This window comes from Diaphorina citri, unplaced genomic scaffold (genome assembly GCF_000475195.1).
Source record: "Diaphorina citri unplaced genomic scaffold, Diaci psyllid genome assembly version 1.1 scaffold573, whole genome shotgun sequence".
NCBI classification, from domain to species: Eukaryota; Metazoa; Arthropoda; class Insecta; order Hemiptera; family Psyllidae; genus Diaphorina; species Diaphorina citri.
This window is the reverse complement of record NW_007378007.1, coordinates 119,525-140,234: the sequence shown is the minus strand read 5'-3', so window position 1 is coordinate 140,234 and position 20,710 is coordinate 119,525. Positions and strand designations below refer to the sequence as shown.

Sequence of the window (20,710 nt, the reverse complement as noted above, 5' to 3'; positions counted from 1 at the left end):
TTCCAATCCTATCCCAGCAGGATAAACAAGGTGTATTTCAATTCTAATTCTATATCTTAGTTTTAAAAGTCGTCACAACCAATGAAAGAGATTAGGTAGTTAAGATATCACCTTCATAAGTACCTACCCTTTTTATTCTGCACTATTAAGGCTAAAAAGTCCATTCACTCTCGCAGTCTAGTGTAGATAAATGGCACAATAGTATGAATGGTTTGTAGGTCCTTCTCCAAAGAAGTATAGTCTATAGTTCTATACAAATCCCAGCATGGCATTTACAGCGCTTACGAATATACAATTATTATACATACGTGATTAGCTTTAGAACAGATCTTACAGCCCCATTATCTTGGACTTCACAGGTGGACTCTAACGATTTGGACTCGTCCTCAGAGGCCACTCCATCAGATGAGTCCAGTGATGCTGATGGCTCTGAAACCAATTCTCTAACGGATGTTGATGCCTCCAGTGATCAAACCTCCAATGCTGACCGCCTCTCGGACCGCGTAAGTAGCTTCCTCGATTGAAGCCCTCTTTGGCGAAGATTTAAATCCGGCCAAGGGCCCAATTTTTCCATGGATTTGCTTCAACTTTTTTACTGCTTCTAATATAGGTATTGTAGTTTGTAGGTATTGGAATTTGCAGTTTGTAACCCATATTTTAAACTTGATACATATTGGAGAAATTCAATGGCCAACTCCGGATTTAATAACCATTTAGGTCAGACCAAGGTATTGAATGACAAGAGCCAATGTTGAATACTGAATTACCAAAGAATTAACTTTTGTTATCGTTACATTATCCAATTATCCGCGTACCTAATCCATCATCATTGGTTAACAGCCATAAGGCTGGTTTGCTGCAGTACTCCATGTTTTGCCTTCCTTTCGAGATCTGCCTTCCTTTTGAGATGCCGTCTGCCTTCCTTTCCCTGTCTTTTAATTATCTCGGTATAATATTATATCTGTTGCATTCTTGTATTCTAGAAATGATTCAACATGGTAAATTAGGTAGATTTATAAACTTTGAAGTTTACAAGTTACAACGCATAATTTAAACTTGATATTGGAGAAGTTCAATGGCCAACTCCGGATTTAATAACCATTTAGGTCAGACCAAGATATTGAATGACAAGAGCCAATGTTGAATACTGAATTACCAAACAATGAACTTTTGTTATCGTTATATATTATCCAATTATCCGCGTACCTAATCCATCATCATTGGTTAACAGCCATAAGGCTGGTTTCCTGCAGTACTCCATGTTTTGCCTTCCTTTCGAGATCTGCCTTCCTTTTGAGATGCCGTCTGCCTTCCTTTCCCTGTCTTTTAATTATCTCGGTATAATATTATATCTGTTGCATTCTCAAACCTACCACTACCACCACAACAACAACAACAACTACTACTACAACAACCACACCAGAACCTACTACAACAACTACAGAAGAACCCACTACAACACCAGAACCTACAACTACCACGACAACTGATTTAGGTAATGTACTAGCACATAATAAAGGCTGTTAATCGATGTCGACTGAACCGTCCACACTTCCTCGATAACATAGATTTACCTCGTCGATCGATGGCCGTCGACTATTTGTGGACACTCTTGTGGCGCCATACACTAAAGGTGACGAACAGTTCAAAAACATAAATTGCCCACCTAATTAGCTTTGAAAAAAGCGCGTGCGCCTGCCTTGTAAGCGCTTGGTCTCGGGTTTGATTTCCGCCCGCGGCGAACTTTATCCTAAAGTCCCAGACAGATACATATTACATATTAGACCACGACAACAACCACTACAACTCCAAAACCTACAACCACAACTCGAAAGCCGACAACAACCAAACCAAAAACAACGAGTAAGACAACCAGTAAACCTACTAGTAAACCAAAGAGTGCAAAGCAAACTGCTCCTAAACAAACAACCACTTCTACCACAACTACAACCACCACAACAACTACAACTACTCCAGAACCAACAACGACAACGCAAGAACCCACTACAACTCCAGAGCCCACTACCACAACTACTACAACAACCACAACACCAAAACCAACTACTACAACAACAAATAAACCGAAAACAACTAAAAAGCCAGCAAGTAAACCAAAAAGTTCAAAGAAAACTACCCCCAAACCTACCACCACAACAACTACTACAACCCCAGAACCTACAACTACAACAACAGAAGAACCTATAATAGTTCCACCTGTACCTTTAACGACTCCTAGCACAACAACGACTTCAACAACTGTAATGCCTACAACAAAAGCAACAACACAGAAACCAAAAACTACGAAAAAACCAGCGGCAAAGACAACTATAAAGAAAACAACTCCAAAACCCACCACTACCTCTACTACTACAACAACAACAACAACTACCACTACAACGACTCCAGAGCCAACAACTACTACTGAAGAGCCCACAACTACACCAAAACCAACTACTACTTCTATAGGTAGGTATTTAAACAGTTAAATTATCAATTATTACAAGGTAGGCCATTTTAACCCATCTACCAAAAATATAAATTTTAATTTGTGAAGATTCTTTTCTAAATAATTATACCGATAATTATTTGCATTTATTCCATCTACCAAAGTTTGACTCCAAGACCTTACACATTGCATAGGTAAAATAATATTCTAGGCGTTCATAAAAAAATAATCTCCTTTGTACCTATGGTACCTTGGTACCTATACATAGATCATAGAACAGCAAAGGGTACCAAAATAGATGATTACCTACTTGATTACTATTGATTAGCTGTTATAAAGTTGGAAGTTATAAAATTTCAAGTTTATGAATATTGGATTAATTTCTACCGGATTTCTCTATAACAGTTCCACCTGCACCTTTAACGACTCCTACCACAACAACGACTTCAACAACTGTAATGCCAACAACAAAAGCAACAACACAGAAACCAAAAACTACGAAAAAACCAGCGGCAAAGACAACTACAAAGAAAACAACTCCAAAACCCACCACTACCTCTACTACTACAACAACAACTACCACTACAACGACTCCAGAGTCAACAACTACTACTGAAGAGCCCACAACTACACCAAAACCAACTACTACTTCTACAACAAAAAGACCAATAACACCAGAACCGATCAAAGCAAAAACAGCTTCTAAAACAAACAGTAAACCCAAAACAACTAAGAAAACTACACCTAAAACTACGACAACTACCTCTACAACAACTACTACAACCCCAGAACCAATAACGACTGAGGAAGAAGAGGAAGAGGAATCTGACGAAGAAACAGAAACCGTCGAAACAACTGAGCCAATAACAACCACAACAACTACCACCACTCAAAAACCAACTACAGCTAAACCTAGTACAACTCCCAAACCTAAAGGAACTACCAAGAAAACGACACCTAAACCAAAAACAAGTACCACAGTAGCAAAACCATCAACAACGAGCAAACCTACCACCACTGAAGTTCCAAAGACTTTACAAGGCAAATCAAAAAGTGACACTTCTTCCAACTCGATTATATTTTCCACTAAACAACCACCAGTAGCTTAACCAAAGAAGAAATTCTTTTTTGCTAACCATTTCTTTTATCCACAGAAGGGCCTTCTGGACCATTTCTCTTTTATTTCCCTTTTTTGTGTTTTGTTTATTATGTCTTTCCTTTCCTTTGTTTATTTTTTATGCTTTTCTATAACACCACTCATAACATTACCACTGTTCTTTATACTAACCTTACTAATCTTGTTTTTATTTCTGTTTCAGATAATATTATCTACTTCTCTAGATAGGTACCTAATACATAATACCTTCTGTTTTCTTTGCTGTTTCCATAACGTTTACTTCTTCTAATACTTCTTTATGAATAACCGTTAAATTTTTAATCTGTTACCTTATTTTCGAAACAACTAAGTACATATCGACCTAATATATGTATCTGTATCCGTTTGTTGTTTAATATCTAGTTATCTAGGTACCTAATATGTGTTTCTTCCTCTAAGTAACACCAAAGTTTTCTAACTGTATTAACTATAACACAACCAAGAAAACGACACCTAAACCAAAAACAAGTACCACAGTAGCAAAACCATCAACAACGAGCAAACCTACCACAACTGAAGTTCCAAAGACTTTACAAGGCAAATCAAAAAGTGACACTTCTTCCAACTCGATTATATTTTCCACTAAACAACCACCAGTAGAATCAGTACGAAGAGCTAAACAAGCATTCTCTGTAGACTCAGAACCTACACAATCACCTGACACTCCAGAATCCGAATCTAGTCCTGATGCAAGTGAAGATGAAGATGATGATGATGATGATGAAAACGAAGAAACAGAAAATGAACCAGACGTAAGTGTATGTAAATAGAAAACATCTGGCGGGATGGCAGAAGACATTTCTTTGTAAATAACACCAAACAACAATTTCACCAGGTCTTCTACAATGATAATTATTATACCTAACTACCTACCCTTTCTTATCTAACAATGGTGATAGTGCTCTTCACTAATTGAAACATCTGTACCTTTGGGGCGGGAGATCTCCAGAATCCGAATCTAGTCCTGATGCAAGTGAAGATGAAGATGATGATGATGAAAACGAAGAAACAGAAAATGTACCAGACGTAAGTGTATGTAAATAGAAAACATCTGGCGGGATGGCAGAAGGCATTTCTTTGTAAATAACACCAAACAACTATTTGCACCAGGTCTTCTCAAATGATAATAATTATACCTAACTACCTACCCTTTCTTATCTAACAATGGTGATAGTGCTCTTCACTAATTGAAACATCTGTACCTTTGGGGCGGGAGAAATAAAAACACAAAATAATTTCAGACCCAGTTATCCAGAGTTTTGCAATAAAACCTACCCACAACGGCTTTCCCTAACTAAATACCGAACATTATTTTGATATTTTCATTAATATTATCTTGTTTAGAGAGAGAATTTCGTTATAAACCAAGAACAAATTTGGTTGAATCCCTCCATGTATAATATTTTGATAACCAGTGTAGGTTGTAGGCTTGTAGGTGAGTATTAGGTGTAATAATTGTATTTCTTGAAGGTTACTTTGAAAGGTGCAAAAAATAATTACCTACCTACTTACAAAAGTACTTTGGTCTTCTATTCTGGTAACCAAAATGGTTCCATGCAATCTCTAATATTTAAGAAAAATATAGTGTATAATATTTTGATAACCAGTGTAGGTTGTAGCCTTGTAGGTGAGTATTAGGTGTAATAATAAATTGTATTTCTTGAAGGTTACTTTGAAAGGTGCAAAAAATACTTACCTACCTACTTACAAAAGTACTTTGGTCTTCTATTCTGGTAACCAAAATGGTTCCATGCAATCTCTAATATTTAAGAAAAAATATACAATATTTGACACTGTCAACAGATTTAACAATAACTTAATCATCTGAAAATGTCAGCTGGGAATAGACGGAATCACTCCTAACATAATGAACACATTATCCAAAGTGTCTGATTTACCTAATTTGAGCAATAAATTACCGTCGGTATGTGTAAGGAGTAAGTAACAATTATTCACACACGGTTAAACACCGTTTGGGCTGTCTTTAAAAACTTACCAAAGTTACCAAACTCACCATAAATCTTAATGATTCAAGGTAGGTATTTCAAGAAAGTGAACATGGAACACGGGCAAAGAAGCAACTTGTCCAACTTAATGTAATGTTCTGGATGATTTAATTGCTGCCTATAACATCTATAATTTCAGTTATGTCTGCAATAATAAGTAATTATGATAGATAATTTGTAATGGCTATATTATCAGCACTTAGAGTCCTAATATGGGTTGCGTGTTGCTGTTATGTAATGCACTTTGAAGACTTTCAAGTCGTTAGTTTTTGTAATGCCTGCAAAACACCTTTGAGTGTGTTTTAAGATATACAATATTTGACACTGTCAACAGATTTAACAATAACTTAATCATCTGAAAATGTCAGCTGGGAATAGACGGAATCACTCGTAACATAATGAACACATTATCCAAAGTGTCTGATTTACCTAATTTGAGCAATAAATTACCGTCGGCCGTCGGTATGTGTAAGGAGTAAGTAACAATTATTCACACACGATTGAACACCGTTTGGGCTGTCTTTAAAAACTTACCAAAGTTACCAAACTCACCATAAATCTTAATGATTCAAGGAATTTCAAGAAAGTGAACATGGAACACGGGCAAAGAAGCAACTTGTCCAACTTAATGTAATGTTCTGGATGATTTAATTACTGCCTATAACATCTATAATTTCAGTTATGTCTGCAATAATAAGTAATTATGATAGATAATTTGTAATTGCTATATTATCAGCACTTAGAGTCCTAATATGGGTTGCGTGTTGCTGTTATGTAATGCACTTTGAAGACTTTCAAGTCGTTAGTTTTTGTAATGCCTGCAAAACACCTTTGAGTGCGTTTTAAGACAGTTTGAGAACTTGCTACTTGTAAGAACTGTTGTTAGATTTTATGTAGAATCATGCATGTGCTTGTAAAGTTCAATGAACATCAGAGTTACACAATGGGGATATAACCAATTGTTGTTTGGAATTTTAGAGGAAGCAGGTCTTCAAAAGCTTGGATATTGGTCATCGCGTCATAAGAATTTTACCAAGAACCCACCTTGAAAAAGCCACAACCCGTTATTTGGTTGGCAAATATTTATTCGAAATTTCGACTCCGTGAAGGTCCGCGAACCCAACAATATTTTTTATTATTGGACAAAATTCATTGGATGTTCAAAATTGTTGGATGAAGAATGAGGATGAAGGAATCGCTAATTGATTGTTGCGGTTCTATATCTTCCTCTGCCCAGAGAGTGAGTGCACCCAGAGCTGGCGCTGTATTTAGGGGAAGCCTTCCCCATCAATCTGCGAATTTTCTTTTGCCCCGAAATGTAGTCTTCTTTTTCTCCTCGCCTTTTCCCGTGTTCACACGAGGTCGGCGTTTTTCGTCAGCCTCTCAATCAGCCCGATCTAGGGTGATCGCTTTTGGGCTGAGATTCGGTTTGGCTACAAAATTTCACCGAGTGGATGCCCTTCGCACTCACCCTTTGCTATTTCATTAGCAAGGGAAATTTCAGGCTGGTATTCTCCATGTTCACACGAGGTCGGCGTTTTTCGTTAGCCTCTCAATCAGCCCGAACTAGGGTGCTTTTGGGCTGGGATTAGGTTTGGCTACAAAATTTCACCGAGTGGATGCCCTTCGCACTCACCCTTTGCTATTTCATTAGCAAGGGAAATTTCAGGCTGGTATTCTCCCTGTTTAAAGTCCCCAGCCAAAAGTATTGACCTATAATTTGGCCCCCTAGGTATAAGCCACAGTTCGGATTCTTGCCCCTTTCCTCTTGCCCCTGAATTACTGAATAGGGGCCTACCCAGCAGAGCCTAGGTAATATACGTATAATATATTTTAAGTCTGTAAAATATCTATTCTGAATTAGTTCTGCAAACATTTTTGCACTTTGTTAAAATTTGTGGTTTTTAGTCCGTCCTTCCTTTATTATTACAATAGTAATAAAAAGGTATAAGGGACGGACTATTGTATTCGCTTCGGTGTCGTACCGGTTTTAGCATTACCTATGTTAAGCTACGCCGCGCGAGGAAGGCCAATAAATGAATGGGTGACTTAAACATTATATTGGGAATAAAGGGAGAACGGGCTCTAGTCTTGATTTTAAATCATTAGCGAAAACTATAAAACTACCCCGTATTTGTTGTTGTTGCTGCAAACAAAGAATTGTTGCAAGAGGGCCCACTGTTGGATCTCCCCGCGGGGGCCCCGGTTGGAAACGACCCTGTATGTGAACTTTTCAACCAATGAGGAGCTATGTGTGATAGCGACTTATATGGCGAATGATTGGCTATTGCCTATAGGCTGCAATCAAGTTTGCTCAAAGCACTCAAAAGACCATCAAGGATTGCCATGATGTCTTAACTCAATCATAGGGCAAATCCTTGTGTTGAGTGGTGGCATGAAACTTGTCTTAAATTGGTGTAGAAATTGCTGTGTTGAGTGATGACTCAACTGTTGACTGGTGCAATAACTAGCTGTGAAAACACGTCTAACACAACTACCTACTATTACCTGCCTCAACATTGTTGATACAAAAGAATCAATATTAAATATAGGTACCTTATTTATCTATATGTAGTGTGTACTATCGGCTAAAAGTAAAAAGTCCTTCTATGCCAGTACCTAATCTTATGGTGTTGCTGACGCTATTATAAAGCAAGATAGGTAATAATATTTTTATTATTACCTACTTGAAGATATTATGCTTATTTACACTGCTCGAATGAGACTAACAAGTGCCTTGGAAGCACGTACCTAGGTAGGTATTACTATTATTATGGTAAAATTCTCAACAGTAAATTGCATGCCGTGGTTTGGATTCGAACCCGCCCCCTCTACACTCTGTTTCTAGCCTTATTCAGCTGGGAGAATACACCTGCATGCATTCTGGTGTATTGTTCTTTTTCTTGCCTGTTTTCAAACTCCTTTTTTTTAAGAGCCCTCCAGTTTTTTCGGCAGTATTATTCTCTCTTCATATCTTACCCTCTCTCTCTCTATCTCTCTCTCTCTATCTCTCTCTCTCTCTCTCTCTCTCTCTCTCTCTCTTTCTTTCTTTTTGTTGTGACGGTAAAAAAAAAAGATATTATATTCTGTAGATTGTACGAGTAGATACCTCGCTATACCTCCCCAGAGCTTTTTTACAGCCGGAATTTTAAAACGTTGAATATTATTTTTTATTCTTTTCATAATTAACAATGTCAGAAAATAAGCAAGATGTTTTGGCGGAGAAAGAGAATGAGGGTGGAAAGAGGGAGGGAGAGAAGGGGGAGGAGGAGGTATGGTGTGGGATTAAGAAGAGGAAGGAGGAAGAGAAAGGATGGAGGAGGGGGAAGTGCGGGAAGGGGAGAAAAGAGAAGGGATAGGAGGGATGGGAGAGGGAACAAATAGAGGAGGAAGGAGAGGAGAGGGGATAAGGAGGAAAGAGGAGGAGAGGATGCGGTGGGGGGAAGAAAGAAAACGGGAAACTGACGAAGAAGAAGAAAGAGGAAGGAGAATGAAATGTGAGAAACCAGAGACTGGAACAAAAAAAGAGGAAGGGAGAGGGGAGGGAGGAAAAAAAAGGAAAGAAAGAGGGAAATAAAGGGAGGGGGGACAGAGTAAAAGAAAAGGAAGGAGAGAGGGGGAGAGAAAGAGATCTAAAATAGATATACGAAGAGAGAGAGAAGGGAGGAACAGAGAATGGGAAAAGAAGGGAAGAGGGAGATATGAGGATAGAGGAGGGAGAGGAAGGAAGATAAAATTATAATTTCTACGAGCAAAGTCAACCCGGCTAGTGTAGGTACAATGTACATGTTAAGAAAGAGAAAAGGAGAAGAAATTGAGAGAAGAAGTGGGAGAGAAGGAGAAAGACAAGGAAAATAAATGGGAGTAAGGAGTAAATTTAAAGTAAAATTTTACTGCAGCAACAAACCAGAAATATCACAATTACACACTCGTAGGGACATAAACAATCTCTTTGATGTAGTGATAGTGGTTATTTATACTGCTCGCATAGGACTGAAAAGTCCCTTTACTCCAGCAGCTACTACTATTATTGTGGTCAAATCCTCAAATTATATTGAGGATAAAATTCCAAACCTCGACTGGGATTGAACCCACGCCCTCCTGTTTACCAGGCGAGCGCCATGACCACTACACCACCGAGGTAGATTATTAACGTGGTAGGCTTTGGATCGGGAGGTTGATAGTTCGAGGCCTTGTTCTTCCTGAATTCCATAATAATAGAAACCTTCCTCTTTTCTTCTCTTTCAGTGACACTTCATCTCAAGTATGAAGTTATGCCTACACCTAACTCTACTCAGCACACTATTGGCCACCTATGTGGTCACTGGCCAAACTCAGGCCAACACATTTCTCCAGTACGATGAGGTAAGTTTCTATTTCTATATATATTTTTTTTTCTTTTATAAAACCAAGAGGAAATCCAAAAAATGCCTACAAGACAATTAGATAGAGATAAACAGGTACATATTGAGCTAGGTTTGTTTGAAGAGGGAACTGTAACTGCTGAGGTCTTATCAAGCAGACGCGCTACAATCCAAGCTAATAACTAGGCTGGCAAATGAGCTAGGTTTACAACCTATAATATTAGATAGATAACTACTTATGTACCTGGTTGATAAAACAATATTGTTGCTATCAATACCAATATTAGGTGTTTTATTTCTATGCCAAATATACGGACAACACAAATAGCTACAAGTTCAAGGTAGTGTGAAAATTAAACACAACAAAACAGCAGAAAGAGAACAAACAGATAGATACATCATAACATCCACATCACAACACTCTCTCCATTTTATGAAATTCACTACAAATTTGGCAGTTATGCAGTGATGTTAAACCTCTATAAAATGTGTACGAAACACACACATATCTACATAAAACACGGTGTATTTATGTCCAATACCAGAATAATTCCTACTCAGAATTCAGACTACTAATTTCTGGTTTGTCTCGGAAAGTTACATAACACGTGGGGGAAGACTTGTAAAGTTCAGCTCGGTGATATTTTACAATTTACAAATAATAAAAAACTACTTCAAAAATAGCTACTTTGCACTCAAGGACTTTCGGAGAAACTTTACGTACCGTCATCTGAGGTGACTTTGCACCTGCCCGGGTGACTTTGCACCAACTCAGTAAAATGTTTTGAATGCTGACTGAATGCTTCTGGAGGAAGTAAAAAAATATTTAAAAATATGATAAAATAGCTGATATCTTTGTGAAAAAACATATGAGCACTTTGAGGTTATGTTTACTTTCATTTTAGAGTTATCAGTCGTTGAAGCAGGACCCCTTGAAAGCAGTGTGAAAAAGCTCCGGAAAATTTCAAAGCTGCAGCAGTCCCATGGTGTGATAGGCTAGGTGTAAATATATGATTAACTTCTAAATTTAGTCTGCAAGCTGTTTAAAAAGGTTTTATAGTGCTATCTTCCACTAAAATTGGGGGGAGGGGAGGGGGGCTGAGTACCGGGGGGATGCTCCAAATTGTCGGAGTCCGCCCCACAGTAAAGGAGCAGAAGTGAAGCAAGAGGCCCGCCCTATATACTGCCCTGCTGATGGTCCTAAATATTTGTTAGATCGTCAAAAGGACATCGACTTTGCAAATACCTAAATTAACTAGGTTAGTGATATTTTTGGCAGGTAAAAGTGAGGAAGCAAGGAAAACAAGTACGTACTTAGTCTAAGCACTTGTTTATTGGTACTTAGACCTAGGTATTAGGAACTGAATAGTTCTCATACCTTGTAGAGTATGTAGAGTGAAGAGCATTATTTTAAGAACTCAGCACACAAAATTCCCATGGCTAATTATGTGATCCTGATCATGAATTGCAAACGCATTGGTCATATTATGTCTGAGTCCTAGACACTAGTGACTAGATCAATATACACAATACCTATTGATTTGCTCTTGCTAGCTGTTTTTGAAAATCGGTCTAAGTTCGACTCGGAATCTAACTTTCCGAATATGGACTTTCTGAAAGGTCGTCTGACGCAATACAAGTCCTGTGTGTGAAAGACAGTCACAAATAGGATGAATACTTCCATTATTACGAATACTTCAAATTATCGTCACAAACTAGGCCCTTGGCCCTTGTTGATTAAATTCCTGTTTTGGCCCTAACAAACTATGCCCTAAATTATTGAGGACGATTTGACATATCTCGTCTGGGATTGAACTCACGCCCTCCTGTTTACCAGGCGACCGTCCTGAACACTACACAAATAAATTTAGAGATAGACACCAAGGAAAAAGGAACCATTGTAAATACAGACACGTGACAAGATGCCAATGTACGTAACTCAAATACCAGAAGAACACAGAGCACAGTTGGGGATATTCAGATATTTTAAGAAAGACGGGGAAAAAATCAAATGAATTAGCAATGTCGTAATAGAGCAAATCAACAATGTGGCTCCATCCGTAGAATCTCTAATGTGAAGAATCTCTAACGTATTAGAGTCTCTAATTCTCTAATGTGAATAACTCAGTCAAATTTCCTCAAGACATAAACATGCTCTTACTCAATCCAAATAAGGAACTAGCAATGCATCAGGAGTGGAATCTCAACAAATGATGATTTTGCTGATGAAGAACCAAGATATGAAGATACTACTTGTCTGGTAACCATTGTTGAAAAATTGAGATCTTGGGATTTGGCAATTTGGCATTAAGATCAAAAATATGTACCATAATATGATCCATACTTTACCATATTATGGTAATAGGGAACAAAGTTGACAAAAGTTCCCACAAAAATATGTACAAAATAACATTAAAACTGGTTGCTACAACTTACAAACTCTGCTCAACTTACAAACCTGTATAGCTATCTACCAAACCTATCTGAGAATGAACCAATTGAACCATATTGTAATCATACTCTGAGATATGATTAGATTACTTTTTGCTTCGAGTTGTATGTTAAAATAGGGAAGCAGTAAAGGGAGATATAGGATATGGGACTATCAAGATCTGAGCCAAAAATATACCATTTCGCCATTCACTTCAATGTTGACTCTTTAGTAAAGTTCTTCTTGGATTTTGGATTAAATGCTATCTAAATGTATATTGCTTTTGAACTAGAGTTCTAATGATAGTTATGTTTGCCAGCATATCTAGTTAGCAAAAAAAGGTTATTCCTGAATCAAAGAGTCCCTAATTTAAGTGACCAAATGAAAGTTGCTCCAGAAACAAAGAACCTACATATAAATGCTCCAAATAGAACACTCTTTTGTAGGAAGAACTGCAAGGTCTACATGCTGCAATAGGTAACCACCATAATCATTCAAACTGTCAAAGCCTCAACTACGACTCACGCCTCTGCCTAAAAGTTGGCTAGGCTCCATCCGGAATAAAGAAGTACATAGAAACCGCTCTAAGAAATTAACGTCTACTAGACATTTTCAACCAAAAGTGTCCAAAAAGCCAGTGATCTTTAACCAGACAGAATAAATATCAACTGCTGCCAAGAGCTTACTGCCTCCAAGAAACCAACTGGACCAGTCAATTTCGCACCCATCAGTTGGAAACCAGTTCTAATAAATCTCAAGATAGCAACGATGTAGTAAGAGTAATAACACAGACAGGTACACTTCATGTTAAAGCTACCTATCAGATAATTATCATATACAAGCAGATATACATGGAGCATTATCATATGGGTAGAAGATACATGGTAAATCGCCTGTACGCTTATGACTAGTATACTGACCTAAGTTAAACTGTGAATGATGTAATGGGCGGAATTTTGCATATAAATAGGTTAGATTGCTCTGAACAAGTCATCTGGTCTGGTTCTTGTCTAGATGTTTTGTAGCTGGCGGTCTTTGGACCTCAGGCCTTCCATGTTAAACGTGGCGATCCATTTTGGACTATGGTCACAGTATTTCTGACAATTCTGACGTTATTAGAAGGCCAAAAGGACTAAGACAGTTGTATGAGACCGAAAGAACGAAAAGAGATGATTTTATTCTTGTAGAAAAAGGAAAAAAACCTGAAGAATTTTCCCTCCAAGATCCAAATCGGAAATGGTTGTGTTGACAATTTTGGCAACATTAAACTCCTTATTTTCAACCCCTAGATATTTCCCATCAGCAGGCGTTTGCCCAAATGTTCAAACATCTGGACTCCAACCACTCACAATCACAAAGTTTCTTGTCTTCAGTGATCTATCGGGAACTGATACGTCTAACGTGCTATCGACGCTGGCTACGTTTCGACATTGCAAACTCCTCTAATATCCTCCAAGTGGATATAAACCGATGAATACTACTCGTATTATGAATTTGATGAATTAATTACCACAATAAAAAGTACTTATTACACCCACCAGTAACTATAGTACATAGTACTTGAGTAGTAGGTAACTATAGCAGTAGGTACTTCAGTAGATAGCTTACCAGGTGAAATTTATAGAGCGTGCACGGTCAACTTGCTGAAATCAGTATGCCACGCGCTCTGGTATCCTGCACGACTTGTCAATGCTACTACCAGTAAGAACTATACAGCAACTTTTCTCTATGAAATTACTGTTGTTTTCAGTACCTACTGAATTATTTTACCATAGATCATAATTGAGAGTAATGTGAAAACACTTTTTATTAGGTTTTTAAGATAATAAATTTTCTAAGGTAGTCCAAGCACTTAAAATCTTGAAATTCTAGTGTTTCTAAGTCTAAAATAAATTGGTTTAAAAGTTTTAACTGATTTCACTTAGATAGGTAGCTACAAGCTTAGTCAGTAGAAGATCCTCCAAGATAAGTTGGGCTATTCCTACTTTGTAACAAAGTCGAGTTTTGCTGGTAAAATAACATTCTTCATGTTTCCAAATACCTCCAATAAATTATTAATTTTTTGCTCTAAGCTTTCTTTCAAAAAGTAGGCCATGCACAAGCAGGTTGAAAACTTTCAAGTGGAAAACCTGAGCGTTTTAAGACAGTTTGAGAACTTGCTACTTGTAAGAACTGTTGTTAGATTTTATGCAGAATCATGTAGCTGGTGGTCTTTGGGCCTCCAGACTTCCATGTTTAACGTGGTGATCCATTTTGGACTATGGTCACAGTATTTCTGACAATTCTGACGTTATTAGAAGGCCAAAAGGACTAAGACAGTTGTATGAGACCGAAAGAACGAAAAGAGATGATTTTATTCTTGTAGAAAAAGGAAAAAAACCTGAAGAATTTTCCCTCCAAGATCCAAATCGGAAATGGTTGTGTTGACAATTTTGGCAACATTAAACTCCTTATTTTCAACCCCTAGATATTTCCCATCAGCAGGCGTTTGCCCAAATGTTCAAACATCTGGACTCCAACCACTCACAATCACAAAGTTTCTTGTCTTCAGTGATCTGAGAGAAACGGTTTCCATCCAAGGTTTCTGTTCTGATCTATTTAAAGAGGCAATAATAATTATGTAGGTACTTATGTCTTTTTACCCATTAACATGCTATCAATGGGAGGTGCTCAGGTGTTCATAGTAAAATATGTAGATATAGATAGGTAGTTTATTCTCTCTCTCTCTCTTTCTCTCTCTCCTCTCTCTCTCATTTATCTGGTGGCCTTGCTTTTCCAACCGCTATTTTATTATATCAGACTTCAACGTAAACGTTGGTTTTAGATTTAATCGCCCTCATTTGTCAAGGGCTATCCTTCTTATAGTGTCTTAACCACCCAGAAATATTCCTCGTGGTTACCTACCTATCTAAAGTCCATTTCAAACTGTCCGTTCACTTATATCAGTCTCGTAAAGTAGAGAATAGAGATGGATGGAGACCTTTCAGAATTTAGAAGTTGGCAAGCAAAATCTATCTCCTTACTGTAAATTTACCATTTTTTAACACCAAATTTTCATTATCTGTCCACAGAATGAAAGTTCCAATGAGTCAAGACAAAATTCAGACTCAATCTCATCATCAGAAGTCAATGATTCAGCTGAGTCTCCAAGAAAGACTCCAGGCTTTCGAAACTCTCCAAGAAATAGAGAAAACGAGAGAGAAATCGGCAAACTTTTCCTTTCAGGAGTCAGGTGTTGAGCAAACCGACAGACAGAAAAATGAAAAGAAAAAACAGTCGAGGTATTTAAATGTTAGAACCTTTCGTTTTACAAGAATTAGAAATGGATCTGAGGAACTTCAACTCTTTGGAAAACACTTTGTCTTTGAGTTCGGTGAATGCATCAGGTCCCAGTGCACCAGCCAGGCCTTTCCCTAGTAGAACACCTTTGGTCAGGAAACTACCACCACAAGGATCCCAGTTCACACCCAGACCAATAGTCCCAAACTCCTCTCAGAATTGAAACCCTAATGTGATTTGAGTGAGATTAAAATTCTCAAAATTATATTAAAACCCTGGAAAGTAATTAAACGGGTGCATCTGTTGAAGATAAGCGTAATAAGATTACAAATGTTCCTTCCAAGAAAAAAGTCGTAATAAAAGCTAACTAGTAATTAGAAAAACCAAGCATCAAGGAAATATGAGTAACATTATGAAAGAAATTGGGCTTATCCTGTTTTCTTTTCGTCTTCTATTATTTCAGCAATATTTTTCACTCTAATATCTTCGTTTCCTTGTTATTTTCCTTTTGCTATGCTTTCCTTATTGAGAGATAAAGTGAAGAGGAGATGAGAGGGTAATAAAAGATTAACTTCAAGAAATCAATCCATCTTGTCTAGTATCTTTTTCTGTCTGTAATTGGTATCTACTTCTTACATTGCACTGTGTACATTTTGCAATCCTCTATCTTTTCTTCTTTTGGTTGGTTTTACTAAATTCTCTTTCAGGTCACCAAAGATGGCACCGAGTCAGAGTCCACCACTCAATCATCAGCTCCTTCCCAAACCCAGACTACTTCGACCAACTACAATAATAGGTATTTTATTTATTTTCTGTGAATTTTCATGACACCCTGTATAAATTCACGCTGTCGTAATAGCATTTTAAATGTTATTTGCTCTGGTCAGTGTTTACCTACCACATCATTATTCTTTCCTTTCCTCTCTCTCTCTCTCTCTCTCTCTCTCTCTCTCTCTCTCTCTCTCTCTCTCTCAAACGAAGCAAACATACAAAGCGAAACACCAAAACCTTTCTCTCAAAGAGAATTCAGAGGAAGAGAATATTTACCAGAGGGTTCTTCAACAACAGAACCGAAAATATCGGAAGGACAACAACCAAGTGGTGAACCAAACGTGCCAGAGTATTCCACTCCAAGAATTCCGATAGAATTCTCAACTCCTCAAAATATTCCCGCGGAATTCTCCCCAACAAGAAATATCCCTACAGAGTACACAACTCAAAGAAATGTCCCCGTAGAATATGCAACACAACCTTTCACGGAACAAAAGCTACTCCACCAACCTCAAGAACCTCACATCTATGAAGTAACGGAAGAAGTTGAAACGCCTCCAAGACGACGAAAAAACTTCGGGAGGGCTCGGAAAAACAGAAACAGCCAAAGCACAGAACTGCCAATAGAACGATTGTTCTCCACAACTGAGCAAGACAAAGTATCTGTCAACCCATCCAACACAAATACAAAAGGAAAACTAACATCCATACCGAACTACATCAAGGAGCATGAACTGAATGAACAAAATAAAGCTAAATACAGGTATAATTTCTTTCATGACCACGCAAACAGGGCACGATTCAAGTCCAAATTGAAAAGTACCAACAGAACTATGGAATCTGATGAAAATGAACAGGAGGGTGAAGAAAGTGGAGGAGACACACCAGCACTCAGTTTTGCAGAAAGTAAAGAGAGTCCCAACTTTGAAATCATCTTACCAGGAAGTCTGAACCCGAATGCACATGAAGCGTTTTACCTAGCAGATGGTAAGTATGATAAATAAATCTAACTGTGAACATTCCATACTACCCTGAGAGACCATTTATAATTAGGTATTTCATCATTGTTAGACAGGAATTTGGACTCAATAGTCTTGCAAGACTTTGCAAGTCTACTTGTTTTTGTTCTGTCTATAAAATTAATTGAAATCCACTTGCGCCATTCAAAGACTGACGTGTATAATTGTACAATCTTTAGATTGAATAAAGGGAGGTGGTTAGGTCTTTTTTATGCGTCTGATATCAGCCTGACAGACAATGGTAATTCCTCAATATTGCATGACAACTAATAGAAAAGTAGGAAATTTACATGTTTGTCTTTCCATCGATTTACAGAAGAACCCATTGCAAATAAAATCCAGTCAAAGAGGCAGTCAGTTAAGTTTTCTACATATAAAATTAATTGAAATCCACTTGCGCCATTCAAAGACTGACGTGTATAATTGTACAATCTTTAGATTGAATAGAGGGAGGTGGCTAGGTCTTTTTTATGCGTCTGATATCAGCCTGACAGGCAATGGTAATTCCTTAAGATTACATGACAATTATGAAATAGTAAAGTAGGAATTTACATGTTTGTCTTTCCATCGATTTACAGAAGAACCCATTGCAAATAAAATCCAGTCAAAGAGGCAGTCAGTTAAGTTTTCTACAGAGGTAAGCGCATGGTTTTCATAATTATTAGTTTGCATGACGTAGATCATTCTATCTCCCTCCATTCTATCACTTCTCATAAACAACAGAAACTGTGAGAATGGCTTCCAAAATATGGGTCTTAAACAGCCAGGAGGTTTCAATGCAAGTGGATTGAATTGTTATTCAGTATGAGCATAGTCCGCATTACTAACCATTTTGCTGAAATAAATTATATTCTAGCTGGTTGATGTCAATCCTCATTCCCGATGAAATATCTGCACATAACTTCCTTAGAGCAAAAAGTTTACAATATCACTTTGATGATAACGTTTCAGGATCCTTTAGAAGAGTTTGATTTATTTGTATCGAGACCAATAGTTCAATCCATTAACGATCTCTCTACTAATGATACATCAACCGCATCTATGGAAGTAGAGTCAAGTAGTTCAACCACACAATCTTCCGATGACAGTACAGAATCGTTAAAACAATCAGAAAGTGAAAAAAATGAAGGAGAGTCATCACTGGTAAAAAATAATAACTTATTCAATGTAAATGCTTCTGACAATGCAACTAATTCTGAGATTACTACTAATCAGATCTTTACTGTGAATATTCCCCTTCTCGCGTTCATTAACTTTATTACCTACTTGATGCTTAATGAATATTTTATGTGACATAATTGCTAATTCAACTCCGCTTATACTCCGGTATGTTTTGTTTATGTTTCTAAATATTAGTTTAGTCGCAGTGTACCCCCTTCTTAATAACCTATTAACCACAACAACTAAACCATCAAAAACTACAACCACCACCGAGTTGGCTTTTGTAATATATGGCTTGTATCCGAATGGTACCATAGTGCGCAAATATCCCAACGGTACGTTTAGGATACCCACATCAAGTCTGAGCGACCTCTTCAATGGTATAGCTTTGATAGTATGAGTATTATCACATTATGTATTATATCTTTGATTGGATTGTTCAAGATACCTAAAATGGAGGAGTTGCAAATGGGTAAAAATTATAAATAAATGGTCGATTCCTATGTAAAAAGTTGAGAAAAATCCAAATCTGAGGTCAAAACTCCGAAAAAATAACTGTAAAAGGTCGAAAATTCAATTTTTATAATGAAAGAGTTCAAAGATTTGTGACGTCAGACTTAACGCAGTTGCTATTTTTGTCCGCTAGGTAGCGCCACTATGCAAGCGCGCTAGCGGAGGAGCAGAAAGAAATGCGCAGAAACGTATGCGCACAAACACATTAATGCGTTACCTGCAAGGGAGCTTTGCTCGGGACATTTGATGTGACGTCATCGCCTACGGGAACGTATGCCGTGACGTCAAAGTTTACGATTTACTTTTTTTGTTTTTTTTTTTTTTTTTTTTTTTTTTTTTTTTTTTTTTTTTTTTTAAGAGGTTTGACAGAGGGAACTTTAACTGCTATGGTCTTATCGTCCCGAAATCGAGGAGAGAAGGAAGACAGGATAGGAGAAAGCCAGCCGTTTCCGAGAACGAACATTATCCCATCAGGATAAAATCCGCCCCGGGCGGGAATCGAACCCGCGGCCTAGCGCTTACAAGGCAGACGCACTACCAACTAAGCTAACTAGGCTGGTTAGTTATGTTTGGTAGTGCTAGCTAGAGCATAGTTCAGTGTAAATAAAACTGTATAGGTAGAAAGAAGTGATGTAATATTAAATCAATTAAATAAAGCTAAATCCTGTAAATATAGGTAGTCTGATTAGATTTGTGGGTTCATGATTAGATTAAGTTCTTTATGTAAATATAGGCTAAATTTTATTATCAAGTATTAAGGAATTTATATTATTTGCTTAGGTACTATCAATATTCACAATCTGATAACTAGGTACTGTATTAATTAGATATCAATGAAGAATGATTGAATGATGAATTAGATCTCTGAAAAAAATCTGGTGTGAACATCACACGACTTTCCTTATCCTATTGAATGATGCTTATTTGAGTGTTCTTTTACCCTAACTTTTACAATATCTCTAACCGTTTTGTCGCTATAGCTGAAAACCGCCAAAAAACGGTCGAAATCTGTCCAAAAGCGGTAAAAATACCGCCAAGCGCAGCAACCATCTCAAACAAACGTTTTGTGTTGCATCCTTGTCACATTAGTGAACCACATACCAAATTTCAAGTTTCTAGCTTATACCGTTCCCGAGATATTGTTAAATTACACCAAAAACCGCCAAAAAGCGGTAAAATGCCGCCAACCGTTGCACCGATCCTAACCAAAAGTTTCGTGTCGCATCCTTGTCACATTTGACAGCTACATACCAAATTTCAAGTCTCTACCTCTTACCGTTCTCGAGATATTTTGTTTACAGACACACGGACACACAGACACAGACACGGACCAATGGCTGAAACTTTGGATTTAAGCTCTAGGGACCTCAAAACGTGTTTTGGCACTAAAAACTGACCATCGAAAATTTGACCCGATTACATTACTTTCCTTCCTATAGGATAAAAGTAAAAAATGGTGTTTTGGATTATTATTCTGAAATCCAATTTTATCTAGTGTAAGAGGCCCTGATAACTTTGGGGGGGCTTAAGCCCCCCAAGCCCCCCCCTATCGCCGCCTATGCCT

At 37.6% G+C, this 20,710-nt stretch overlaps 1 protein-coding gene across 1 annotated transcript in view; it reads left to right on the top strand.

Moving 5' to 3' along the window:
- The window catches only part of LOC103510207 (serine-rich adhesin for platelets-like), a 65,573-nt gene that overhangs the window by 8,700 nt on the left and 36,163 nt on the right, over positions 1-20,710 (top strand). Inside the window, exons 3-6 of the mRNA XM_026824323.1 lie at positions 15,733-15,889; positions 16,659-17,440; positions 18,051-18,109; positions 18,424-18,615. Coding sequence (XP_026680124.1) covers positions 15,733-15,889; positions 16,659-17,440; positions 18,051-18,109; positions 18,424-18,615 — 1,190 coding nt within the window. The remainder of the gene's footprint in view (positions 1-15,732; positions 15,890-16,658; positions 17,441-18,050; positions 18,110-18,423; positions 18,616-20,710) is intronic.